The 25,946-nt window shown below is 51.9% G+C and overlaps 2 protein-coding genes across 2 annotated transcripts in view; one reads left to right on the top strand and one right to left on the bottom strand.

Annotated features, from left to right (window-relative positions):
• The window catches only part of KCNS1 (potassium voltage-gated channel, modifier subfamily S, member 1), a 9,242-nt gene extending 1,295 nt beyond the window's left edge, over positions 1 to 7,947 (top strand). Inside the window, exons 2-3 of the mRNA XM_012728121.1 lie at positions 1,025 to 1,134; positions 2,176 to 7,947. Coding sequence (XP_012583575.1) covers positions 1,025 to 1,134; positions 2,176 to 2,646 — 581 coding nt within the window. The 3' untranslated portion in view covers positions 2,647 to 7,947. The remainder of the gene's footprint in view (positions 1 to 1,024; positions 1,135 to 2,175) is intronic.
• Positions 7,948 to 8,556: 609 nt separating this feature from the next.
• The window catches only part of STK4 (serine/threonine kinase 4), a 77,080-nt gene continuing 59,690 nt past the window's right edge, over positions 8,557 to 25,946 (bottom strand). The window contains exon 11 of the mRNA XM_004687410.2: positions 8,557 to 14,129. Within this exon, the coding sequence (XP_004687467.1) occupies positions 13,971 to 14,129 (159 nt within the window). The 3' untranslated portion in view covers positions 8,557 to 13,970. The remainder of the gene's footprint in view (positions 14,130 to 25,946) is intronic.

Genomic DNA, 25,946 nt, shown 5'->3' with positions numbered 1-25,946 from the left:
CCGGGGTGGGGGTGGGGTGGGCCGGCAGCCAGGTCCGAGAAGTCGCCTTCCACCTGTGGCTTCCGGGAGAGGCGAGCCACTGAGTCGCCCACTGCCGCCTCCCAGTGACCTCCTTGGTGCCAGGCCCCGAGGCAGTGGGCACCTGGTGAATTCCCGGTCCCAGGCGACCTGCCCAAGCCTCGGCAAAGGGCATGTTGTGATCCCTTCTCCCAGGTGGGGGGGATATACGGAGCCACAGCTTGGCTCGGCTTTCTTTTCCAAAAAAATAAATAAAAGACAAAGGTCACTTCTGATGGATGTCAAAATATTATCAAATAATGGCATGGCACAGAATTGTGCAGAGCGGAACAGTCGCTGCTGGCCTTTCTTCTGGAATTCTCTGGGGAGTCCAGTTAGGCATAGGTCGCCCTTTGTAAGCCAAGTCTAGCGCAGCTCCTGCCGCGAATACTGACTGAGTGCTAATCCAGGGCCAGTTCCACATCCATTATCGATTTCCGGCCCAGGACAACGTCCTCAGGGTGATGCTTGCATTTACTCCCTTCGGGCAGAGGCGAGCCTGAGGGCTGGCTGCTTTAAGCCTGGCGGGTTTATTCCGCCTCCTGCTTGTACCAGGCCCGGTGCTGGGTGGATGAATCTCCTGCTGGCAAGCGCACCCTGGGAGGGGTGAGATGGTCCGGCGTGGGAGAGAGCAACGGTGGAGACTGGACCACAGCCTGGAGAGAGGACGGGGTGGACGCTGGGAGGGGTCTGGAAGGAAGGAGCTACCAACTGAGGAGGTTAAAGATTCGATGGGAAGGTGCCGGAGAGCCGTGAACCCCCGTTTCCGACTGTGGCCTTTATCCTGAGGGAATAGGGGAGCCCGTGAGGGTAAAGCCGGGCCTTGTATTATTGCCACCACTTTGCAGATGTGGAAACTGAAGTTCCGAGAGGGGAGGGGACTTTCACAGTTCATCAGTCAACAGGGGCAGAGCCCAGCAAAGGACCCAGCTGTGCCTGCCCAACACCTCATGCTGTGCCCCCAAAGCTCCCCGCAGCCCCGCGGAGGAGCCCTGGGGGGTCCGAGGAGTTGCCTTCCACCTAGGGCTTAGTAGAACCTCGGCATGTCTCTGTGGCCCGGAAGTCGGCGGCGTGCAGGTAGGGCAGCCTGAGCAGGGCGGTAGGGAGAGGCAGGGACAGGTGATCCCACAGCCGGCCCTCCACACTCACCCTTCTTCCCAGGGGAGACCCTCACCCCCGCACTCTGCCTTGCCACCACCAGCCAGGGCCCAGCTCCTTCCACTGGAGGGAAAAGAGTCCGGTTGGAGCTGCCAGTCTAAGGCCTGGGTGCCAGGCTCCAGGGGAGAGACTCAAGACTCAGAGCGAGGCCCCTGACTGCAGCAGCTTCCCCGTGGCTTAGAAACTTGCTGGCCATCTCCGGCCCTACCCCACATTCACTCCACAGAGTTCTGTGCTTTAGGCAAGATCCCTGCTGGACCTCTCTGCACATTGCTCTGGGCAACACAGACAGCACCACTGACATTTGGAACCAGATAATTCTGTGTGTTTGGGGAGGCGTCCTGAGTACTGTAGGGTGTTATGTTCCTACCCTCTAGATGCCAGGGGCACACCTGTCCCAGTCGTGACAAGCACAAATGTCTCCAGACCCCGCCAGTGTCCCTGCAGGGCAGACTCGCTCTCTGTGAGGAAGGTTGCCTTAGGCCCTGACCTCAGGGGTCGGCAGATCTGCACAGCCACTGGGTGGTGCAGAGATGCTGTTTCTTGGCAGAAAGTAGTTTGCACTTGCAAGAAATGTGATAGAACAGTCAAAAGTATGAAGTCAACTCTTTGTCTTGGGGTCTATAGACTAGGGCTCTCTCTGGACTATGCCACTATAAGAATCACAGCCCTTCATCAGCTCACTGGGACCACCAGGGCCCCCACATTAGAAGACAGCTGTGGCTGGCAGACACCTGGGACGACACAACATAGGCCTGTGTTCGGTGCAGGGAGTTTGGCTACCGATGACAGAAGAGCTTAGTATGGAGTCCGGGGACCCGGGTCATGGCACCCGTCCTTCCCTGCTGTGACTTCAGACCTGTCCTGTTTATTCTGTGGGCACCAGTTCCCCCCCGCCCCCCAAGCCCATGGCCAGGTCCGTAAGCCCCAGCGCTGACTCGGCTTCCTCCTTCCTTCCAGCACAGCTACCGCGAGGTGGGCATCTTGCTGCTGTACCTGGCCGTGGGCGTGTCGGTGTTCTCTGGCGTGGCCTACACGGCCGAGAAGGAGGAGGACGTGGGCTTTGACACCATCCCCGCCTGCTGGTGGTGGGGCACAGTGAGCATGACCACCGTGGGCTACGGGGACGTGGTGCCGGTGACGGTGGCTGGCAAGCTGGCCGCCTCGGGCTGCATCCTGGGGGGCATCCTGGTGGTGGCGCTTCCCATCACCATCATCTTCAACAAGTTCTCCCACTTCTACCGGCGGCAGAAGGCGCTGGAGGCTGCCGTGCGCAACAGCGACCACCAGGAGTTTGAGGACTTGCTCAGCAGCGTTGACGGCGTATCTGAGGCGTCGCTGGAGACCTCCCGCGAGACCTCCCAGGAGGCAAGGTCTTCAGACCTGGAGACCCAGGCCCCTGGCCGGCCTCCAAACGCTCAGGATTACTAACGCCTGCACCCCTGAAACAGCAGACACCTCCCTGCTTACATGCTTCATGGCAGCATAACCTCTCCGGATCGTGCCCCTGGCCTGAGAAATGAAACCCAGAGGCTGCGTCCCTTCCTCCATGACTCAGGGCAGGGTCGTGTCCCCCAGATTCTGAGAGCCTGGAGAGCAAGAGATGAACCCCCGAGCCTCCTGGAAGCAGGCATGCGGTAGAGGAGACAGTCGAAGGCTGCTGGCCGCGCCGTTAGCTGCCTGCCACCTTCGCTGGTGGCCAGTTTGGAGGGAGAGAATTACCCCCATTGCATAGGTGAGGAAGCCAAGGCGTGGAGAGGCCCTTGCCTGCCCGTCACACAATCACAAGTAGGGGCTGAGTTTGAAATCCAGGCTTGTTGGGCAGCCCGGGGGCATGCACCTTCCACGCCATCTTTCTTCTGCCCTCTCAAAGTTGTCTGAGGGGTTCGTGAATCCCCCGAGTGGGCCCATAGGGGTACAGCCAGTTCTCTTCGGGGAGCAGCCAGCAGGAGGTCTGGGAGGGAAGAGGAAGGCGCTGCCTCTCTCCCTGGTGCTCGTGATCTGCTCAGCAAGTCTGCTTTGGCTTTCCCTGGGACTCACGGGAGATACGGGCGGCCTGCAGGGGCCTGGGGTCTAGAGCCAGCTGTGCCGGGACCTGCGAGTTTGAGGGTTTGCTGAGCAGCGTGGGTGGGGTGTCAGGGCATCTCTGCAAAGTGGGCACATTCCCGCCCCTTCTCCAGATTGAGCTCATCTGCCAAGTGTCAGTCTGTGCCTGAGGGAGCTGGAGGTGCTCGTTTAAAGCCACGCCAATCCCACCTCGCATGGACCTCTGACCACAGCAGCACCTCTCAGCCCACCGAGCAAGGCCTCCAGCCCTCCCTGGGTTTCCATCCAGGCAAGTGCTCACAACGCCTGTCCTTTGGCCCAGCTCCAGCTCCCGTCTTCGTCTGTGCTGAATCCTCCCTCCGCCTGCTGGGCAACCTGTGAGGGCGGCCCCTTCTGTCCACGGGAACACTCACCACCTCAGGGGGGTCGCCTGTGTGATGCGGTCTGTCCCTCACGGTGAGCTTCAGTTGAAGAGCCCAGCCCGCGAGTGCCGCCTTCCGTGTGCCGTGACCCGGAGCCGGGGAAGTAGCCGAGGAGAGACCTGGCCTGGCGTCAAGACTGAAGGGGCAGCCTCTGGGTTCTGGCTGCTCTTCTCACATTCGGATGCTTGCTCAGGAATTCCTTGCAGGTTCTTCACTCATTCCAAATACCGGACCTGAGCGGGGGTTCACATGTGGCCTGCACACAGGTCGTTTTGCTGAATGGCATTTTTAGGATATATTTGTATGGGAATGTCTGTGGGAGAGGGGTGCACTCTCCAATTCCCCGTAGCACCCCCCATCCTCACCCCAGGCACCTCACACAGACCCACAGTGTCAGGCCAACTACCCTTACCCTCCTGGGTCTGGTCTGTTGATGGCTTTCTTGGTTCACCAGACACAAAGGCAAACCAGGCAGACACCCCTTTACTCACAGGCTTACAGACTAGAGGGGGGATGGATCTCAGCCCAGTCATCACACACATGTCATGGTGAGCCCTGCTAAGCACAGGGAATGGTAAGCATGCGTCAGGTCCCAGGCCACTCGTCAAGACTTTCAGAGAAGACTCCTGACTGGTGACAGTTTAACCCTTCATCATCTGGATAAATAGCTGGCTAGGCAGTGGGGTTCCAGGAGGTGCCTTCCGAGCAGTAGGGAGGCCTGGGGTCCACCTCACAGCCTGGTGCATAGTCAGCCTGTGCGTGGATTTGCGTGGATGGAGTCCAAGTCTCTGGATAGGAGCGGATCCTGGAGCCACCCCGAGGGGCGCCCGAGAGCCCTCCGCACCCTCACCTCTCAAGGGGCACAAAGTCGGGGGTGCCATGTGTACCATGCAGAGGCCCCGCTCAACAACCCAAGGAGCCAGTTCCTGCTGGACTTTCTGACCCCGCGGACAACTACCCGAGCTGGGCAGGGAGAGGCCCGGGACACTCAACAGGCCACATCCGTCACTGGGCTGCCTGTGGTCCCAGCAGAAACCAGGACTCACTCCTGTGCACCAGAGGAACCCTGATGCCAGGACAGCAGCCAGGCCTGGGACCTGTTTCTGCCCGTGGGGCCGGCCGCCTCCAGGGCTGGGGAGGGCAGCGATACAGGAGCGACACGAGCGCCATGTTCTCTGGCTCCAGTTTGGGGTCCGGCACAGGTTGCAAATGGCAGGAATCGATCTGGGACTGACTTGACCGAAAGGCAATTCCTTGGCCTCCAGCAGAACAGCCCTGGGCAGTGGTGGTGAGTAAGGCACTTTGCTCATGAGCAACAGAAACTGAGAAAAAGGTGAATTTACGGGAAGAATTTGCCATGGCTGCCATAATTAACTGCTACAGATTGAATAGGAATGTATTCTCTCACAGTCTGGAGACCAGGAAGAAAGTAATCAAAGTGTCCTCGCCCAGCCTGGTTCTCGGGGCCTCAGCCCTGGGGCTGCCTCACGACCTCCCGCATTTCCACTCCGAAATCAGTGGCCGCCTGCCCTGTGTCACGCCTCCCGCTGCCTCCCTCAGACTCTCCTGCTGGCATTCAGGGCCCACCTGGTAGACCTTTAATTTACTCACACTGCAGAAAGACCTGTTCTCCAAGTGAAGTAACATTTGAAACGTCAAGGGATTACTACGTGAACTTAGTGGGGAATTCACCCCATCCAGGGGAGTCGACCCACCTGGCCTAAGGAAATGCAGGAACTGGGGGAGTTCTGGGGCCCTCAGGGCAGAACCGGGAACTTGTTTGGGCCACGGCCTCCGGCCACGCCCCTCCCGTGTCTGTGCTCACGGTGCCAGACCCTGCGTCTGGGTCACTCTCCCGCAGCACCTGGATTCCTGTGACAGGCCACATGGACTGCAGAAAGGTAGTTCCCCCAAGAAAAGGCCCTGTGATGTCATCGCCACAGAGGGGAGGGATATTCATATGCAAAAATAGCGGGTGTCCCGGGTGTTCCAGTGCCTGGCGGCTCCCGCCACTCTCACACCTCCTTCCCACGCACGGGGTTTCATAAACGTTTCTAACAGAAGGAAACTATCTTGTAGAAACCAAAAATACACTTCTTGCTCTGCAGGCCCTATTCATGTGATTTCATCTCTGGCGTGAATCAGCACGATGGCTTGTGAAGCGGGACGACTTGGAATTCCAGAGCTTTTTCAGCTGCAGAGTGAAGGACTGAGGACTCCCTGAGTAGAGTCAAGGGTGAACCTGGCATTCCTTTCCGGCTCTGGCACAGCAGCTGCAGGGTGGTGGGGAGCGCATCTCGCGCACAGCAGCGGAGGTTGGAACGGCCTCCTTGTTAAAACATCCATTTCCCAGCCCCCCCAGCCGGCACCAGACAGTGGGGGCAGTTAGCGGTGTTGTCACAGAAGCCGTCGCCCACGGCCTTTGGCCCACACGAACCCCCGCAGCCTCCCCGCAGCGTGGTCTGCTGCTGTCTACTGCTAAGCAGTGGCTCGGTGGGCTTCTGTTGGCCATTGAGGGCCTCCACGGGTCAGGCAACCGATGTGGGGACCTCTTCCAACTCTCACTCGGAAACGAGGTACAGGACAACTTTGGGGTCCCACTGGGCCTCCAGTGCCGTGGACAAAGGGTGAACACAGCATCTTTCACACGATTGGCGGCGGGCAGCGATGCTCCCGGACCCGAGTGTGGGCATGAACTGTCTTCAGCACGGTCTCCCAAAGGTTTGGGCAGTTCCCTGCCTTCAGTGCCCAGTGATGGAAAAGGCAAGAGAAATGTGATCCTGCACTCATCTAGCAGCACAGCAGAGGCCCCCCCATGGACCAGGAGGATGTCCTTCAGGCCGAAGACTTCAGGTCAATAAACGGAAGCCAGCGAGAGGCAGGGGGCAGGCTGGAGCAGGCAGCCCACTCAGGGCTGTTTTTGCCGGGGCCAGATAGCATGTTGATTTTTATTTGGCTCTGATTTGTTTCTTGCGTGTTACTGCTTACACACGTTAAGACTTCAGGGGGCTCTCTTTAACTTTTAGAGTCCTCCAACATGAGCTCCTGCCTCATGCCACTTGACTTCTGGAAGCTAAATGCCAATGTCTGGCTCCCCACACCCTGCATTCTTCCTCCCTCTGGCACCCCTCTCCCCAAATCAGAAACCCACTGCATGTTGTGGCCCTCCCACCCAGTGCCCCATCCCACACTTTCCTCAAAGCAAGGATAAACGTTCTAGGCTCACGGAGGGCCTCGGAAGTATTTGTAGGAAGCACAACACAGATCTGATCCAGCACCCCATCTTCCAAAACACTTGAATCGCTTCTCTGCATGATGCCAAGGCGTTTGTAGCCTTTAAATTCCATCTCATGTAGCCAGCGGTTGGGCCCAGTTTGCATCAGCCAACCCACTGGTGGTTAGCACCCAGCCAACCACGGCGTTGACACAGAACCCCGATGCCCTGGTTCGTACGTCCTTGGTTCGTACGTCCTTATCGAGATCAGCCTGGCCCAAATTACATTCCCCCTCCACCACATACCACAAAGATTCACTCCCACAAATACTCCCCAAATTCTGGTGGTATCAATGACCACATTTCTGCAATTCTATATGGGTCCAAGACTCTTCCCTACTCAGAGACTATTTTTCACCCTCTAGGCCAAAACAGCCTCCACCTTCCAGCTCAGCTGCCTTGGGGGTGGAGTGAGCAGAAACTTGGGAGCTTTCTCCAGTAAGGAAGGGCGGGGGCTGCTTCTACCAGGGTGTGAGTTTGCTTGGGTTTCTCCCACATCCTCTCATGTGGCCATTCCACTCGTCACAGTCCCTCTGTCTGTCAATGCCTCACTTCATAAAAGTGCAGGAGGGCTGTGGTCTCGGCAACCCGCACGAGCCAACTTTGGTTCTGGAAATCTCAGTCCTGCTGCCAGTCACAAGAGATCCTTTCACTGTGGATGCAGAAATGCTTTACATTTCATTCTGTGTCTCCTCCCCATTCACAGATCAGACAACGGAGGCCCAGAGAGGCCCAGGGTCCTCCCTGAGCCCCTTGGAGTAGAGCAGTTTTTCAGCTCAATGAAGAGCCGAGCAGGGCGTTCATACTGGAAAAGGGAGGTGACACGGAATCTCCCCCAGGCCCGCAGCCTCTAGCCAGGAAGGCTTGAGTCTTTCCTTTTTTCCACTATAAAACTTCCCCACGCCTTGGCCTGCTTTTGAGTCTCTGCCTAAATGCACGTGACTGCAGCAGCTCCTTGCTCAGAATAAAGTCTTTTGCTTTTGTCTTTCAGTTGGTCTGGACTTATTTCCACGGTAGCTGGAGATTCTCGCTGCTAGATGGTGTTCCGCTGCATGAATCTACACTCGTTTTCCTATTCTATTGTTATGGGTCACCAGGGTGGATTAGTTTGGCTAAGGCTGCTATGAGTATTCCTTGCATGTTTTTTGGTGAAAGTATGTAGACATTTCTGAAGAGAAATACCTAGGAGAGGGCTGGCTGGGTCACACCCACAGGTGTTCAGAATGAGCTGCTTTCTGAAGCATTCGTGTGCTCCACTTCTTTGTCAACTTCTAGGATTTTCCATCACTTTCATTCCAGCTATTATGCTGGGTGGGTAGTGGTCAAGCTTCAAGCAAAACAAACTGCAAGTATCTCTCCATCTCTATCATTCATTCTTTGGAAAATCGATAGTAAATACTACAAACACTGTGTTTTAGATGGCCCGGTACGGGCTGTTTCTTTTTTAAAAAACATTTATTTATGCATACAGAACTGGGGTACAGGTCAGAGGTACAGGGAGGTGAGAGGATTCACCAGAGACGAGTGGGGAGCAGAGCAGGCCAACTGATGAAGTGCACTGGTGAGGGGAGCAGCGGGCGGGTCAGGAGAGGTCTGCCGCGCCATGTGGGTCAGCTCCCCAACAGGGGATCGAACTCACGCTGAAGCACCTGTGCCAAGCTCCACGGTGCTGCGCCGTCCCCTTGCACCACCATAGAGGGCTGCTACTGGGTGTTTTTAACAAGTTTCTCACCAACACAAACATACAGTGGGACGCGAGTGTTGAGCTGGATGAGGACTTTCCACCATGCACTGCAGGGCAGCTGCTGCCCATTAAATGCTTGGAAGGGCCCTGTACTCCTTGTCACAACAAAACACTGGTGCATTTCCAGAACTCTTCCTCATGGGCAGCACTGCACACGATGAGAATCACCTGTCCATAGACAGGTGACCCGCTGCGTGCCTCAGAGTCTGGAAGCAAAACAAACCATCTCACACTGCACACGATGAGAATCACCTGTCCATAGACAGGTGACCCGCTGCGTGCCTCAGAGTCTGGAAGCAAAACAAACCTTCTCAAAGGCTCTGCAGCGTCTTACACCTAATAAGAGCTTAGTAAAGGTGAGTCTATAGCCGTCCTTTTGAATTAGGGACAGCTGCTACCAATGCTAGCCACAGGAAGGAATCACTGGGTATTTCAGGGTGCTAAGTCAGACAACAGGAAGACACATCACTCCCAGAAAAGCTGGCAGGACAGCATGGCAGGCAGACGGGAGGTGGGACTGTTACATTAAATGCGGTGCAAAGTTGGGCCCGAGATACCTACCTCCACTTTTCAGTGGAATTCTGCTCCATGTGCTGTAGCATAAGCTTAAGACGAAGAACCCAGAGCCAGGTTGGGGAATTATTTCTGGTAGTCCCCTGGCAATGCTGGGCCAGCCTGGTGTGGCTTCCTGCGAAAGGATTGCAAGGTGATCTACATCCGGGCCTCCTACCTTGCCCTGGTGGATGTAGGTGGGGCCTCCAGGCAGGAAGGCCTCTCTCCCTCATTCCTCCCGTTCCTGCCTAGCCCATCTCTTCCTCATTTTCCAAGTTCAGGATCTTTTACTGTCTCCAGGAAGTCTTCCTTGGAATCCCAGCAGAACTGTTCCATGGCTCTCTGACCTGGTGTCCACTGGCCACAGACTCCCTTCCACCACAGACCAGCAAGTCTTCACTTGACACTGTCATCCACGGGTTCCTAGAAACTGTCACTTCAGTGGAGATGATGGAGAATTAAACACTGTCCTTGTGCTTTTTCAACACCTGCCAGGGATGCAGTTTTCTCATCGAGTTCCAATGAGTCAGTGTTGAACCTGCTGCATTTCCAGGGCTGGTGGGTTTGACTGAGACCCCTGCTGACCTGCAGGAAGCGTGTCTGGGTCTTGTTTGCATCCCTCACCACTAGTCAGTATCTGGCACACAGTGGGTGTTCAACAAGAGTTGACTCTCCCTTCCCACCCTCCCTTCAGCTTTGGATTCCAGAGTGAACACCCACTTGACCAATGTCACAAGGGTTCACAACACATTATCCAGGCCACGTAGGGAGGACCTCTTCTTTTTACAAAGAGGCTAGTTTATGGCCCAAAGGGCAGTTTATTTAAAACAAGGTGGCATGGGAGGAAGAAGGAAGAAAGGAGAATGACAATTTTAACATAAAAGCACACAAGAGGCCTTCAACAACTTCTGAAGGTGGCGAGGGCAGTGGGGAAACTCTGTTCATACATATACAAACTGCTGATCTCGGTTGATTATTTACATCCAAACCTTATAAAACAGCATTTCAAGTCAGCACTTAAGCCAGTGCTACCATTTTTGTTACAAAATTTTAAAGCTACAAATTTCACATTTTCAAGCTGTACATCCGCAACAGCATTTAAGCGTTTTTTTTCTCCCAAGCTGGTCTGAGTGCAAGCTGGTGGAAGAGACATCCCCCCCGCCCAACACAAAACGAGGACATGGATTCCCAAGACAATGCGAATCAACCTGCTGGAAGCACAAACACCGCGCTTGAGAAGGGGCAGGGTGGGAGGTGTGAACTGGGCAGGGCAGTGTCCCAGCAGAGGAGGATCTGCGGTCTCTAGAGGCAACACGGTGTGCTGGGAAGGGCGCTGGGGTGGGAACCTGAAGACCTGGTTTGAACAGTTCTCTGCCATATTCTAGCGACGTGACCTTGAGCAACACACCTACTTTCTCCGAGTGTCAGTTCTGTTCTTCTCTGTAAGATGAGGACCATAACTGTCCCTCTCGGGTCTATTGTGTTTTACTAGACATGGGCTGTTCAATTTCTCAAGTTTGGTACTTTGCATCTTACAAGGAATTTCTCCGATTCTTTTAAGTTGCTGAATTTATTAGCACAAGGTTGTTCTTAATATTGTGACTAGCCTTTTAATAGCAGTAGGGCTTATAATGATGTCACCTTACTTGTTGGAAAGTTAACTACTGAATGTTGGAAAGAGCTATTGAATTTCAAATGATATAATGTCTCTGGCATCTGTAGGTGCCAGGTAACTGTTTCCTGGATCAGAATCTAGAGACTCAAGGGTCAAGGCTAGAGTTGCTTCAGAGTATTATTTTGTTCTATCAACCAATCAATCATGCATCTAGCCAGTAAGTCAAACATCCATCCCTCCATCCAACCGGTGGTTGACAGAAGGGACAAAAGAAAATAGAAATGTGCTTCAAAATTACTGACGAGGAAGCAATTCAGGTATTCCTAGAGAATCTGACCGAACGGCCTCAGGTTTCCGTACCTCTGAAAGATGCACTTAGGCGTGGGTCACTCATCTTTTCTGAGGAGAGAACAAGTGGGAGGCTGAGCTCCTGGAATCGTGAGTAATGAATGACACGCACTGACTGCGGCTCGGGTTCAGTGACAGCTCACTGAATGACCTTGGCCTGAGGAGTCGAGAATGTGTTTCTGCCTTCCTGTCACTAGAAAACAGAAACACCCGTCATCTGATCAGCTCTGTGAGAAACAGGCCTGGCCAGAGGGCTGTGGCCAGCAAGCGTAGCAAGCAGGATCCTTTGCTGGACCAGTACGTGGGCTGCACACATGCTTGAAACAGAACAAACCCTGGCTTAAGATTCATGACCCAGGAGTATCGATGGGGAAGAGCTGGAGTATCTTTCATGTAGGAAGGGAGAAAACGGGCATTTCCCTCTGGTCGGGCCAAGCGCAAAGTCCTTTTTAAAAGAGACTGAGGCAGGAGTGTTCATCGGCACAGCAGATGGCGTGGGGGAATGCCTGCTCGGTGCTCGGATTTTTTAAATTCCCTTGGCTGTCAGGCTTGCTTATGAACTCAGCTGTTACCCAGTCTAAAAATGCCAGATAATTTAGTCTGTGTAAGAAAAGGCGGCCACTTCATTTTAAAAAGACCGGTGACTTCATTTCCCTGCAGATGAGGGCCCGTGTGGAGATGCTGTGCCTCCCGACCGCACCATCCCCAGCTGTGTCGCCTTGGCCAGGGAACTTCCCCTCTCTGAACCCGCTTCTTTATCTATGAAGTGGAGAAAAAGTAACTTCCTGGGTTATCGTGGGGAGGGAGCTGATGCCTAACGAGCCTTCCTCACCAGTACCTGGCCCGTGTGAGCGACGGCTGCCAGCTGCCTCTATTCCTCTACCAGGAGTCTCAAGTTGATCTCTGTCCTCAGTATCTGCCACACAGCTGCTCAAATGGCCACTCCCTGCAGACTAACACCTGCCTCTTGCATGTTTTGAAGCCTGCTTTAATTGTATAGAGTAGAATCTGGCCTCAGAGGAGGACTATTCCTAGCCTTCCTTCTGATTCGAGGTTTGGGCAACAAAAGCAATATGGAATCATATTACAGGATCCTGAGGTATAAGCCAGTCACAGTTCCCCTATCCAAGGGGAAGAACTATTAGAAAATGAAGTTAGCTGCACTGCCTCTCTAACCCTTGCTGTGTGACTAGATGACCTGGGGCTTTGAGCTGACGCTGCAGAGGGATGGCCTAGCGCTGCCTTCAGCAAAGCCTCTGACCTGTTTAGGCCCTAAACCTACCCAGGGGACATGGCAGAGCTCACGGAAAGGCTGATCCGGAGCCATCTGGCTCCCCATATGAATTTCTTCATAACCTGTCATCCACCAGAGACAAAACAAGACCAAGTTTCCATTCGGAAGGTTCCCTGGAACAACTCAACCAGCACCCTCAAAGTGTGACTCAAAGTTTCTTCCCTCAAGGAAGAGGCTGGTTCAGGGACGAGGTGAGGAGCCCACTCTTCCTCTGGATGCTCTGTGATTCTGGCCGCGGCAGCGCCCCCTTTAAGCCTCAGTGGGCAGATGAGGACCGTGGTCTGTCCCAGCCCTGGCATTCTCCATGTCTGGGCTCGGTCTCCTGGAGAACAACCTGAGGCTGACATTCATGTATCCTTTTCAGACCCCCTGGCAGTACAACAAAAAAGTCACATACTTGAATGTGGGTCACTGAAGTGATCCTCTACCCCATCTGTAAGGAATGTGGGCAAACCCCACAGGTGTGACCGTCACATAAACAATGGGAACGTGAACGCTTTCCCTTCTGTGGACTGACCACAGCTCCGTGTCTGCTGGGAGCTCCCGGTAGGCCCATCCCCTGCCTGGATCACGTCTCCTCCTAAGGCACTGGGCAGTATCTGTGCTGTGACTTGAGGCAATAGGGAGTGGCGACGCACGGAAGGCCCTGAAACCTCGCAGAGGCTTTGCAAGGAAGGCACCAGGCGTCTCCTGGGGCTCAAAAGTAAACACAAACTCTCAAGGCTTTCTCTTGGCTATCACCAGTAGCTCCAGAAGCCGGGGTGACGCACGGGAGGCTGAAACCACAGTGCCAGAGAGGGCCCAAACCTAGTTTTTAAATGCAGCCCAGCAAAAGGGTGAGACTCGCTCGGGGGAGTCCAGCGACCCCGGCGGCTTCCTGTATCCAGCGCTCATGTTCCACAGTACCATGATCTCACAGAAAAGAGGCAAACTGCTTAGGACTGTACCTGTACAGAGACGCCCCCACGCTGGGTGGGGATCCGGTTATAATTTACATATATGTGCATTTTCATATATATTTTTAAAAATCTTTCAAAAAGAACCATCGAAAGCTATTGGGAGAAGAAAATCAAAAGACACTGCAAAACTGTCCCAGCTATCACCCAACGGGGAGTCTGTTCCTGGGGTTTAAAACTCTGAGTGTGAAAGCGCCAACATCAATCCTAGGAAAGACGACACCTGGCCGTTCACACGTGCGCGCTGGCTGCGCAGGCTGGCGGTGGCTTCCTGAGCTCACGAAGGTGCTGCGGACCGGAGCCAGAGTGGGCGTGTGGGCTGACCACAGGACACGAGCCCCAGTCCGCAGAGACCGGGGCGCCCAGCCGGGCCACGCGAGCTGACCACGGGACACGAGCCCCGGTCCGCAGAGCCCGGGGCGCCCGGCCGGGCCGCGCGGGCTGACCACAGGACACGAGCCCCGGTCCACAGAGCCTGGGGCGCCCGGCCCGGCCCCGCCCGGCTCAGAAGTTCTGCTGCCGCCGCTTCTTGGCCTCAATGGCATCCAGGATCGGCTGCCGCTTTGACTGGTACTTCTGTCGGATCTCTTCAATCTCCTGCTCCATCATGGGGTCGAGGGCCGAGAGCCTCTTCTTAAGGTCCTCCACTGTCCAACTCTTCAGCTAGAAGAGAAGCAGGAAGTCCAGTCAGGGCAGAGCCGGCCAGCGCAGCAGGGGAGGGAGAGCAGCGAGCGCTCAACAGCTGGGAAGCGATGGCTCACTCGAGTGAGGGTGAGAGGAGGCACCCCGCTTTCTTAGGACACAGTCTCCCTGCAAGAATTTTCAGTGCTAACCTCTCTGATTTACTGTGCCTTGACCAGGAAATGAACAACTATTCCTTCCACCTCCCCACCTTTAATTACATATAGTCATTGTTAGTCATTAACACATTAGAATAACCTGGTGCGTGCCACGTTAACGAGAGCCTCAAGTTCTCACCTGACATCCAAGATGGGTGTCTGGGCGCTGAACCCCGCCAGGGAACGTGGCAGGGAATGGGGCGCTCCCCCTCCTGCCATCTCCCAGCCAGGTGGCACTCTGCGGGGACACTCACGGGGTGACCCTGGGCTAGCGACCACTCACTCCAAACACCGATGTGTGCGACACTGGGTGGGCACTGCTGTGGCACAGAGGAGGCCAGGCCAGGCAGCAGGCATCAACATGAATGCCAACATTCTTTACAGCAGGTGGTGAGCTCGGTTTAACAGGTACAGTGTGTCCAGAACTGAAAGGCTCCCTAACGTCTTAAAAGAGATTTACGAACGCATCATCGCCCACAGCCCCTTCCTGAGACGGCCACAGGGCAGTAGCAGGGCGGGGGGAAGGAGGCCTGTTCTCGCTCTCTGCCCACACTTCCTTTAGGGGGTGGCTGTGAACAGGGGAGAAGTGCTACAGTGGCTCCCTAGGAGAGCTTTAGTGACCTGTCACCACAGGAATTTTCCTTGGCCCCTCCAGGAAGGCTGGCTGGGAAGTGAGAACAGCCTAGCAGTTCAAGATGAAAGGCCCTTTGTACTGTGACCTGAGTGCAGAAAAAGCTGGAAAGCTGGGCTGAAACAAAAATACATCTTTCTTCCTGCCTGTGATTTTGCACCCCCTTGGCGGGTGGTATTCCTAGCCCAGGGACACCCCAAAGCAGATGTGCTTAGTCTTTAGCTTTTCCAAAGAGAGGACACCCCAAACTAACACTGAGTGTTACCGGTAAAGAGCTTAATCTTGAGGATCACAGACCCCCAAATCCGGCCGTGTTACGGGAGGACACGTAACTTCACTCTCTGAGGTTTGGTTTCCTCCTCTGGCACAGACACGGGCCAGCTGCCGCCTCCGTGGGCTACGGTGAGGATGGAGGCGCGGACAAGTGGGGTGTTCTCAGGCCAGCCCCTCCTCCGGTGTGTTTGGCAGACAGTAAGCACTCCATAAGGGGTGGGGATCGGCTTTGTTAGTAATAACTGGATTACTGTTGCTATTATTCTAAATATTACTGTTGTTACTAATATTACTGGAAAGTCCGATTACTCTCCCATAAACAAGCTGTTCCTGTAACTTCTGATCCAAACCAGAATCAAACAAGTGGGAAGGAAAATATTCTGCTCCACTGCAGGACAGCGACGCCTAAGGGCCGGCACCTTCCCACAGAGCCCGTCAACTTATTTAGAGTTGAAATATTTTTCATCCAATCATTTACCAAGAGTCACTTAAGTCCTTCTATGGACCAGGCACTGACCCAGGCACAGGAAACACCAGTGGGAAAAGACAAAACCAATTATGCTGACATAGCACACACAGGGCAGGACAAATGGGGCCGCAAGGCAGGAAATGTCTCTTACGCTACAGGGTGAGATGTGCAGTGGGCAGTGAAAAGCATCAAACAGTGAAGAAAGGGGAGTTGGGGGTGTGAGGGGAGACTTCTTCTATCCATCCACTGGGATGAAGAGTCGACCGTAGGAGGAGAGAGATGAGTGAGTGGAACACACTGGCTCTCTAACTCGATCTGAATTTCAGGCAGGCCCCTTCGCCACCCTAGGCCTCAGTTTCCCCATTTGTCAGAGATGTCACACGATCTTAGATGATCTCCAGGGGCTTTTTAGTCGCCCGATAAGGGTGGCCAAGCAGGCTGCCCAAAGTGACCCAGCAAGAAATCAGCAGAGGCACCTCTCCACCTGCAGGATTTCTAGAAAGGGCCTGTGTGAATGAAAAACATATGACCGGAAGATTTATACACCCACGGCACACAGACCTCACGTCACAAAATGCCAGAGCTGGTGGTGATGGGTCCTTCATGAGACATGCCCCTCCTCGCTGGGATTTGGTTTCCTTGTCTGTGAAATGGAGGACGCTGCAAACTTCACTGCCTTTCCTTGTAGAACGTTGACACCTGCTGTGTGCTGAGATGCATAAACCTGACTCAAGTTGCTGAACCAGATTCAAGTTCAATCAGCCACCTTTGGCTCAACTAGGCCAGGAGCGCGGGGGGCAGGACTGTAAAAGTAACATTTACTGAAAGACAGGTTTAGGACCAGAGCACCAGCTTCGATGAGATGCACCTGGGTTCTGGGCGAGCTCATCCCTGGACAGGTGGATGCCCGTGGGCAAGTCACCTCTATATGTGCTTCAGTTTCCTCATTTTCAGCGAGCAGACAATAGTGTTTATCATACAAGGGAAGCTGTAGCGTTTAGAGGTGTTGATAACACGCATGTAGTATCTGATATGTGTCAGAAGGCCGGATTAAGAGGGAGCTATCAGCTAAAATCCTTTTTTTGGAAAATGTAGGAACTGTGTAATATAAATAGGAGCTGCTAGTGCAGCAAGGCTGAGTTTGCTGAGCTCAAATCCGATGCAGAGCATAAGCCGCACAAAATGTGTCTCTAGGGAACTGTGTGCGCGAAACACCAAATCTGATAAACTTACTTCCTCTGGGCCAACCCATAGCAAAATCCTCGGATTCCCGGCATTAGCACAAATACAGAAGGCTGGTGGGAACTGTTTTCTTCTCAACTAGTCGAGCTTCTCAGAAATTCTGAAGTGTACCTTATTGATGTCATTGTAAAACTCAGCCTCAGTACTGAGAGGAGCCGGCAAATGTCTCCTCACAAGAGATACCTCCTAAGAATTATGCTGACGATTAGCCTCCTTGGCATCCAGAGTCAAGCTAAACTAAACACAGCAGAATGTACAGTCGAGCTCCGTCCCGCTCCATGTCTGGCCTACACCAGCGTTCAGACTAACCCCAAAGTCCTGCATCTCTGCTGCTAGATACCTGCCTCAGAAGACTATAGTGCACACTGACCGGGAGCCATGCACTGACCGCAGCCGCGCACTGACCAGAGCGCTCCCGACGCAGCGTCCAGGCACATCAACCCTTCCAGACAGGTGTCAGATCGGTACCGCCTCACCGGTGATGCTTTATTATTGTAGCCAAGAATGAGGAAAGAACTCTTCTCTGGAATTGAGCAAGAGGACAAGGAAGCCTGATAGAAGCCATCGGCTGAAGCCGCCAACACACCACTCCACGACTACCACACCGGCCATGAGGTCGCCAAAAGTGCCAACGAGAAAATGGCAAGTCGCTTACAGCATCTAAGGCCACTTACCCTCAGTCCCACCACAGACACCCCTTCTCGGTGTGAAGTGGATTCCAGCTAGGAGAGGATACTAGACAAGGGAGAAGAAACTCCTGGAGACAAGATTCTCAGATGATGCGGTGATCCCTCAGCAGATGAGTAAGAGTCAAGCAGAAAAGCAAGATGTGGACAGCTAGATCACAACTGTGGAATAAGGAAATCATCCCCCGTCGAGGCGCTTGCTCCTTAAATGGACTTGGGAAAATTGTATTGCGTCCTTTCCTCTGACTCAAATTACAGTCATCCCGAATTATAAAATCTTCCTGCTGCTCCTCCGATAAGGAAGAAAAGCTACAAAAGCTACTGTTAGTTAAGTGACTTCAACCCCACTTTGAGTTTACAATGATCTCAAATCAATACGTGAAACTGTTATCAGAATTGTATATAATGAGAGAGAAAAGACAAAGTATAAAGTGGGTTTTCACACCAGAAGCAGAGATAAGTAGGGTAGGTGATTCTAGAAAACACAGTCTGAGGCATCACTCAGCCTCCAGTGGGTGCCAGCAGCGCTCAAAGCTGCTTGAACGGAGTCTACACGGCCTCACACAAAGTCTGGCCCATGTATTCTTCAGCGTGTGAGGATGGTCCATGGACCTATCAGACTGGCCCATGAAGTAAGTGCTGTTCCCTGTGACAGAGGTGAGACCAACGCTCAGAGACGGGAATTTGTCCATAGCTCCAGATCCAGAAATATCAGTGGCTGAGGAAGGATGAGGCCCCGTCTCACTACAAACAGTGCCAGCTGCGCCAAGGCTGGGGGTGACAGAGCTGAGAGAAGGGGAGCGCCTGTGCTCGGGGCCTCTGAGGGCCCAACCTTGGTACCACAGCACAAAGGAGGGGTACTCACCGCATTCAAGCAAAGTCTCAACTTTAGAATAAAAACTGAAATGCAAATTTTGTCATTTCAGGAAGCTATCACCTGAGGTACAGGGTACTAATAAAATCAGGTTAAGTAAGTGAAAGGATTATGAGTTTGTGTGTCAATACTAACAGCCACACACAACTCCTTCTGAGGTGCTGATGCTTTCATGCCGACAAGTTCTGGTGATGAGAATTCTCCATTTTCCGCTGTGGGAATGCCCATTCAGCCTCCCAGCCTGGCTCTGACTCTTCTCCCCCAACTACCTTTTCCTTTTACTAGAGAGGGAGCTATTTAAGAACAGCAATTATCTCTAATATGTTTCTTTAGAGAGTCAGGCCAGCAAAAAAGCCTTTACTTGAAAATGATGCGGAGTGGGCTGCTTTGTTAGTAAGACACTGGATCTTCCAGAAGTTTAAAAAATATGTAATAAGGGCCTCTCTGGTAGCGTAAGCACTACGAAGCTGTCTGCAGCTGCTGCAGCACGAGTTTAATCCCCGCTCCGGAACTGACCCACACGGCGCAGCAGACCTCTCCTGTCTCCCCCTGCTCCCCTCAGCAGGGTACTTCTGTAGATCCTTCTGTTCTGCTCCCCACTCTGTCTCTGGTGGAGCCTCTCACCCCGTGCACCTCTGGCCTACACCCCAGTTCTTCTACACTGAAATAAAAAAATAGGAATAAACAAAGGGAAAAAATGGAAGACGAGCTCCCTGCCCCTCAGCAACTGCTAATGGCGCCTGCACTTTGGGAAGAGCCCAGAAGGCAGCCCTGGACGTGGCTGTGGTCAGTGCGCACACAGGGTGGCGCAGGGCCGCATCTGTCCCCTGTCACCTGGGTGCCCTCGGTTTCAATCTTAAAATCATACAGAGTCTGCACTTACGCGTATCTCAGACCAGATGGAGGCCAATCTATTTCACCAGAGAGACAGCAGTCCCCAAGGGAGGGGCCTGGCCAAGGTCACACAGCAAATCAGTCACAAGTGTGGCGTGGAGTCTCTGCTGCGCACTCCCCACTTACGCCCTCCCGCCTGGGCTGGCCCCAGATTGAGAGTCCACTGTCTCCACCCAGCCTTGGTCACGCCATGGTGTTCAACAAGACTATTGACTCTTTTTTTCCCTAAAATTTTATTTATTTTCGCATACAGAACTGAGGTACCGGCCAGAGATGCAGGGGCAGTGAGAGAATTCACCACACACAGAGTGGGGAGCAGAACAGGCAGATCGACGAAGTACACTGCTGCAGGGAGCAGCAGGTGCGTTGGGAGAGGTCTGCCATGCCACGTGGATCACCCCCAGGCTTGGGGATCAAACTTGCACTAAAGTAACCATGGCCAGCTTCACAGTGCTGTGCCGCTGTGCCACCACGGAGGCCCTGAGACTACTATTTTTTTTTTAAGATTTATTTATTTATGCATACAGAACTGGGGTACAGGCCAGAGGTGCAGGGGCAGTGAGAGGATCCACCAAAGTCAGAGTGGGGAACAGAACAGGCAGATCGACAAAGTACACTGCTGAGGGGAGCAGTGGGCGCATCAGAGAGGTCTGCTGTGCCATGTGGTCACCTCCGGGGCAGGCGGGGATCAAACTCATGCTGAAGTGGCTTTAGCTTCTTAGTGCTGTGCTCCAACCCGCGGCGCCACCAGGGAGGCCCCGAGACTACTGAGTCTTGAGGACATTTCTATCGCCCCCCAAAATATCCTAGTGCCTACTACCCACCTGGCCAGGCCGGGCTCAGTGAAATGTACCTATGCGCATAAATAAGTATTTTTAAAAATATGTAATAAATAAGCCTAAGAGCACAATATAATTTTGTTAAATAAGGTTGTATTAATTCCTCCAAGTTGACGAATAAATGTCCACCTCAAAATGAACAACTCACACAGCTGCAGCAAAATTACAACGAGAAAGGACATAAAAATTCCCTCTGGTCTTGGTTGCTTATATATAACCATTCCACAGGAAAAATTCTATTTTAAGAGTAGCTCTAAAGTGGTTTACAAATTTCACACTCAAGAAAACCAAACTGAGAGGAAAACTTTTAGGAAGTTAGCAAACACACAACCTCTTAGCGTGATTGTAAATGTCTCTGCAGATTTTTTTCAATCTGCCTGTTCTGCTCTCCACTCTGTCTCAGAATATGATTCTCTGGATATCTGAAAGCACTAGAGAGACACAGCAGAAGTATCATCATTCTTGTGGAGATATTAATCTTTCAGGAGATATGAAAACCTCAGATACCGATTGAACCAAGCTGCTTTTTAATGTAACTTAATAATTCAGGAAAAGAGCTATTCACACCAGAATCCCTCCAGCCTGTGCCGCTGTATACTTGCTGGGGATGGAAATTTCCAAGATGAGACAAAGGCCAGGTTTTTTTTCTTTCTTCTTGCCAAATAAAAGAAGTCCACAGAGTCCCAAGTAAAATCCGAAAACTAAAATGCAAACTGAGTTCACCTGATTCAACAGGAGCCTGAAAATGTACCTACAGATTAAAGAGAGTCCAATTTAAGTCTGTTAAAGGGACAAGATGTGGGAAACTGGTAAAGGGTGAAGAGGAAAGCTCTGAGTAAGGTACTTTGCAGGCTTGAAGTCTTAGAATTTGCATGTTCTCAAAGTAGGAAAACCTGTCAGTGACGAGCACAAGCTTCCTACTGCTGGGAACACCCAGAGATTTACAACCTAAATGCACCAAAAGAAGTCTCTCACTATCCTTTAAGGAAAAAAGAAATTTGCCGCAAGGGCAGACAAGTGCTACCCTTCAGAATCTTTCTTCAAGAGTCAAAAACACAAATTATGTCTAGAAAGAGAGAAAGAGTGTGTGTGTATGTGTGAAAGACTTTCTCCATTATGCCAGAAGTGCATGACTGTTAAATACATTTTTTATCTGTTAAATTTTACAGTAACATTATCTACAAAAGATGTTTTTTCTTCTCATTCTATAAAAACATTAAGGTCTAAAAGACCTTACTCAGTCTTTATTATTTTCAACAAGTGTTTAATTAGTATGGCTACGCAAATACAGCTTCAACAGGTGTTTAAATAGTATGGCTATTAAATACGCCTTAATTTAATCCATGGTAATATTTTTCAAATGTGCATCAATCCACAAACCCGGAAAAGCTCTCGTAAAGACCATGTGTCCCAGTTCTTGGTGCAGAAAGGCTAAGCACCACGCTCCAAACAGTCGGCTCATCCCAGCTCACGTAAGAACGCTCACCCTCTCTGGTATGACTCTGCTCTTTAAAACCTGCACCCTGACCCTTCCTGGCAGCTCAGTGGATTAACCGCACAGCACTAAGAAGCTAAAGCTGCTTCAGCATGAGTTCGATCCCTGCCCCAGAGGGGACGACCCACAGGGCGCAGCAGACCTCTCCTGACACTGCTCGGCAGTGTATTTTGTCAGTCAGCCTGTTCTGCTCCCCACTCTGTCTCAGGTGAATCCCCTCGCCACCCTTGCATGTCTGGCCTGTACCCCAGTTCTGTATGCATAAATAAATAAAATCTTTTTAAAAAAACAAAAACCTGCACCCGAAATGTTTACTAAAGAGCTCCAAAGTGGGGTGTGAATGCAAGGTGGACTCTACAATGGGAAGGTGAGGGGAGAAGAGCCCCAGGACATGACCAGGAGGGTGCACGTCATGGCTGGACTTATCAACATGCTCTTCGTAAAGTCTACTTTTTGTAAGCCCTTTCCCTCACGAAGTGCCTGGTTACTAGCGCAAGCACACTGTCATGACTGCTTTTGACTTGGCAGTATTTCCTTTGAAAGGGACAGGGAGAAGATACAGGTCGTCAACTAGCTGCCTCTCAGCTCTGCAGGCACCCCCTGGACGCGCTCTGTGATAAGCAAGACCCCTTCAAGTGCTCCTTTTACTCTGCTGTTCACCCTTCTCAGCAGAGGCTGGAGGGTGTGAGGAGGAGGATCTCCTGAGGGCTGGCACAGGGCAGCATACTCTTCTCTGACCCTGCAGCTATGTCCTGACCATGATCTTTCAGCAGCCCTGACAAAATGGACACCAGCGCCCCACGGGGCTCTCAGGCCCTGATGGCCTCCAGCCCCACAGCACACGCCTGTGACTGGCTGCTGATAACCAACGCTTGACGCACCCCAGAGGGCAGCCTGCACACCCAGAGCTCTGGGCCAGCCAAACCAGCAAACCCCTCTGCCGTGCCTTGGCTCAATCCCTCCTTCCCCGCTAAGGCCTGAAGCCTGGGGGTTTGTCCTTCACTGGGTACAGGCACGCAGCCTTGGTAAACACAGCTTCCCCCTGTCCTGTGGTCATCATTTCGTCAAAGACAATTAACAACCCCTTGTACTAAATGTCCCCCGTTTAACCTCACGTGTGGTTTCCATCACCTGAGTGGGTCCAGACGAGTCTAAAGAGGATGGGAGCCCACAGGAGCTCGTGTAGGAACGTGCCTGCCTGCGAGGGAAAGGGATGGGCTTCCAAAATGCCAGACCCCAAACACAAATGTAAAGATAAAAAACACCCAGATAATTTCAAATCCAGCAAATAATCTGGCTTTGATGTTTATTTACAGCTCAAGTGCAACATTAAAATACTCTCATTTGCTCCCGCTGAAAACCATGTAAACAGCGAACGAAGAGAATAAAAACATTTCTTCTGAAGCAGTCACTGCATTCAGCATGTCCTCATTTGATCGTCACTAACTCGGGGCTATCACCATGAACCCGACTGTGCTGACAGGAGACCTGAGGTCACGTGGTCAGCAGGTGGCAGAGACCTAAGATGCATCTGGTGCTGTCTGGGTCTAACCTGACCTTCTAATAAATATCACTTGCCACCCATCGGCTAGGCCTCAACACTCACCCTCTCAACTGTAGAGAGGAGGAAGCCCAGACACCACCAAGCCACCCTGACGCAGGATTCCAAGTGTCAACTTACCATAATACTAAGTGGCTAACAGCAAGAGACGGGCTTTCTGCATCTGCAAAATGGAAAATGCTGGAAATTCCAAACGACCTTCTACAAAGTTTCTGTGAGAAATATTCAAAATAATCACATGTGAAAGTTCCCTGGGCATGAATTTGAGGTGAAATCCTAAGACGCACTGTCTACAGAACTTCCAAGCACCAGCACAGACGACTTCTCAGAAACATCCCGGAGAGAAAAAAGCGCGAGCACGGCGGCAGCAGAAGCCAGGAAACAGGCACGCCACGCCCGTCCGGGGCCCTTCGTGTCAGTCCCTGGACGACACGGCATCGGGAGTCTACTGAGTGAGACAAGGGCTTCGAGGAATTCCAGACAGTCACCTGGACTTCCACTTGTCACCTGGACTTCCTGTGAAATCACGTGGAAGTGACCTCAGGGCTGCCCACGGTAGGGCCTACGGTGACTACCTGCTTCTGCAGTTCTCAGAACCCACTTCCGACCTTGTAGTCTAAGCCAGCTCTAACTTACTGCTCATCGCTGTTCATACTGTCTCTACCAACAATTCACAAAACCCACACGCTGGACGCAGCTCTCTGACTTACCATGTGGTTGAGATAAAAATCAGCCTGTATGTTAACAGCAGAGAGTAACTGGCCCTGAAGAATGAACTCTAAAGGAGGCCGCCAAGCAGCCACAGATCAGCAGTCTTACAACCCAACAAAGGAAATGAAAAACAGTCTCCAGCTCGCTTGAGGCTGCGACTGCTTTAAGCAACCTCCTGGGTCAGAAGCCACCACCATTTTAAGCCTGGCTCCCAGTGCCACAACGTAACTGAGTAAATACCCAGCTCAAATCAACTAGTGCAATTTGCCGGCAGAACCAGGCTGCTGTGACTCCAGACAAAGAGGACATTCATGTGCCGTGTGGCTTCTCAGAAAGCGGAGCGAAACAGCAGGTCTCCCTGGCAATTTTGGACACATATTTCTTTTTCAGGCTGCTGTTCTTGGCTGGTTTTCTGCAAGTAAAAAGTACAGGATCTCATTATATTCCCAAGTACAAATGAATTCAGCCTTAACATACTTTAAAACCCAGCTTTACAAGAAAAATAAGAAATCTGAAACAAAAATAGTAAGCCTTGTCAAGCACAATTCAGGGTAGTCTTCTCACTGAAAACTGCTAGGCATGATTGCCCCAGTAAAGAGCCATTAACATGCAACTGGGTTTTATCCTGGCTCACTCCTGGCGCTTCCACATGGCCCTGCCGACCAAAATACTACTCGTGGCCTCTATTCATCTTCCAGCACAGGAATATGAAAAGAAACTCACCAAAAAAAGTTAAAAAGCAAACAGGCATGGAGACAGTCCAGAAAGGCAAGAGGCCGAGATGTTTCAATTCCTGGCTTACTCTACATCCTTACTTAAGAGACAAAACAACAACACAGACAGACACAAAGCCTCAACTCCTAAACCTCTCGTCGACAAGATGGAAGCCTGGCCTATTAAGTTAGAATGAGCTAGAAAATGAGCTAGAAGCAGCCTAACTCCAACCAACACACTTCCAAATACTAAATATAAAGTAAAAGGGGAATGACCAAGTCAATGAAAATCATACAGGGGGATGGACTATTAACCATCAAAATGATTCTGTAAGTGATACGAGAAAATTAAGTATGTTAGATGGAAAAAAATCAAGCTACCATATTATAACACACAGAGTGATCTCAACTGTGTCCAATAATATGTAAGTATGAAAAAATATAAATAGATTGAAATAAAAACTGAAGAGGGACTTTCCTAGTGGTGTAAGGGGTTAAGTCTCTCTCAGCACTATGAAGCTGTCTGCAGCCACTGCAGCACGAGTTCGACCCCCGGCCTGGATGCTGACCCACACAGCGCAGCAGACCTCTCCTGTCTCTTCGCTGCTCCCCTCAGCAGTGGATTTCAGTAGATCCGCCTGTTCTGCTCTTGACTCTGTCTCTGGTGAATCTTCTTCCCCACCCAACATCTGGCCTATCGCCCAGTTCTTGTATACATAAACAAATAAAAATAAATACATATAGGGGCCCTCCCTGGTGGCGCAGCGGGTTAAAGCACTGCACTAAGAAGCTTAAGCCACTTCTGCATGAGTTCAATCCCCGCCTGCCCAGGAGGAGATCCACATGGTGCAGCAGACCTCTCCTGACCCGCCCGCTGCTCCCCTCAGCAGTGTACTTTGTCGATTTGCCTGTTCTGCTCCCCACTCTGTTCCTGGTGAATCCTCTCACCCTCCGCATCTCTGGCCTGTATCTCAGTTCTGTATGAATAAATAAATAAATAAATCTTAAAAATAAATAAATACATACATATATATGTATATATAAAGTGATTATTGCTAGGGGTAGGAGAAATCTTTTTCTCTAAGGGTTTCCTCTATTTTGAAAACTTCCTATAATAGCCATGTATTATTTTGAGAACAGAATTTTTAGAATATTCTTTTTAGAGGGGGAAATAGCACTATGACAATCTAGAAGAGTAAGCTAACACTTCCCTGCAGACCAGCATCATCCTAAGTGCTTCACCTCATTATCTT

The sequence above is a fragment of the Condylura cristata genome, unplaced genomic scaffold (genome assembly GCF_000260355.1).
Source record: "Condylura cristata isolate star-nosed mole 26May11 unplaced genomic scaffold, ConCri1.0 scaffold00022, whole genome shotgun sequence".
Lineage (NCBI taxonomy): Eukaryota > Metazoa > Chordata > Mammalia > Eulipotyphla > Talpidae > Condylura > Condylura cristata.
This window is presented reverse-complemented; position numbering and strand designations above follow the sequence as displayed.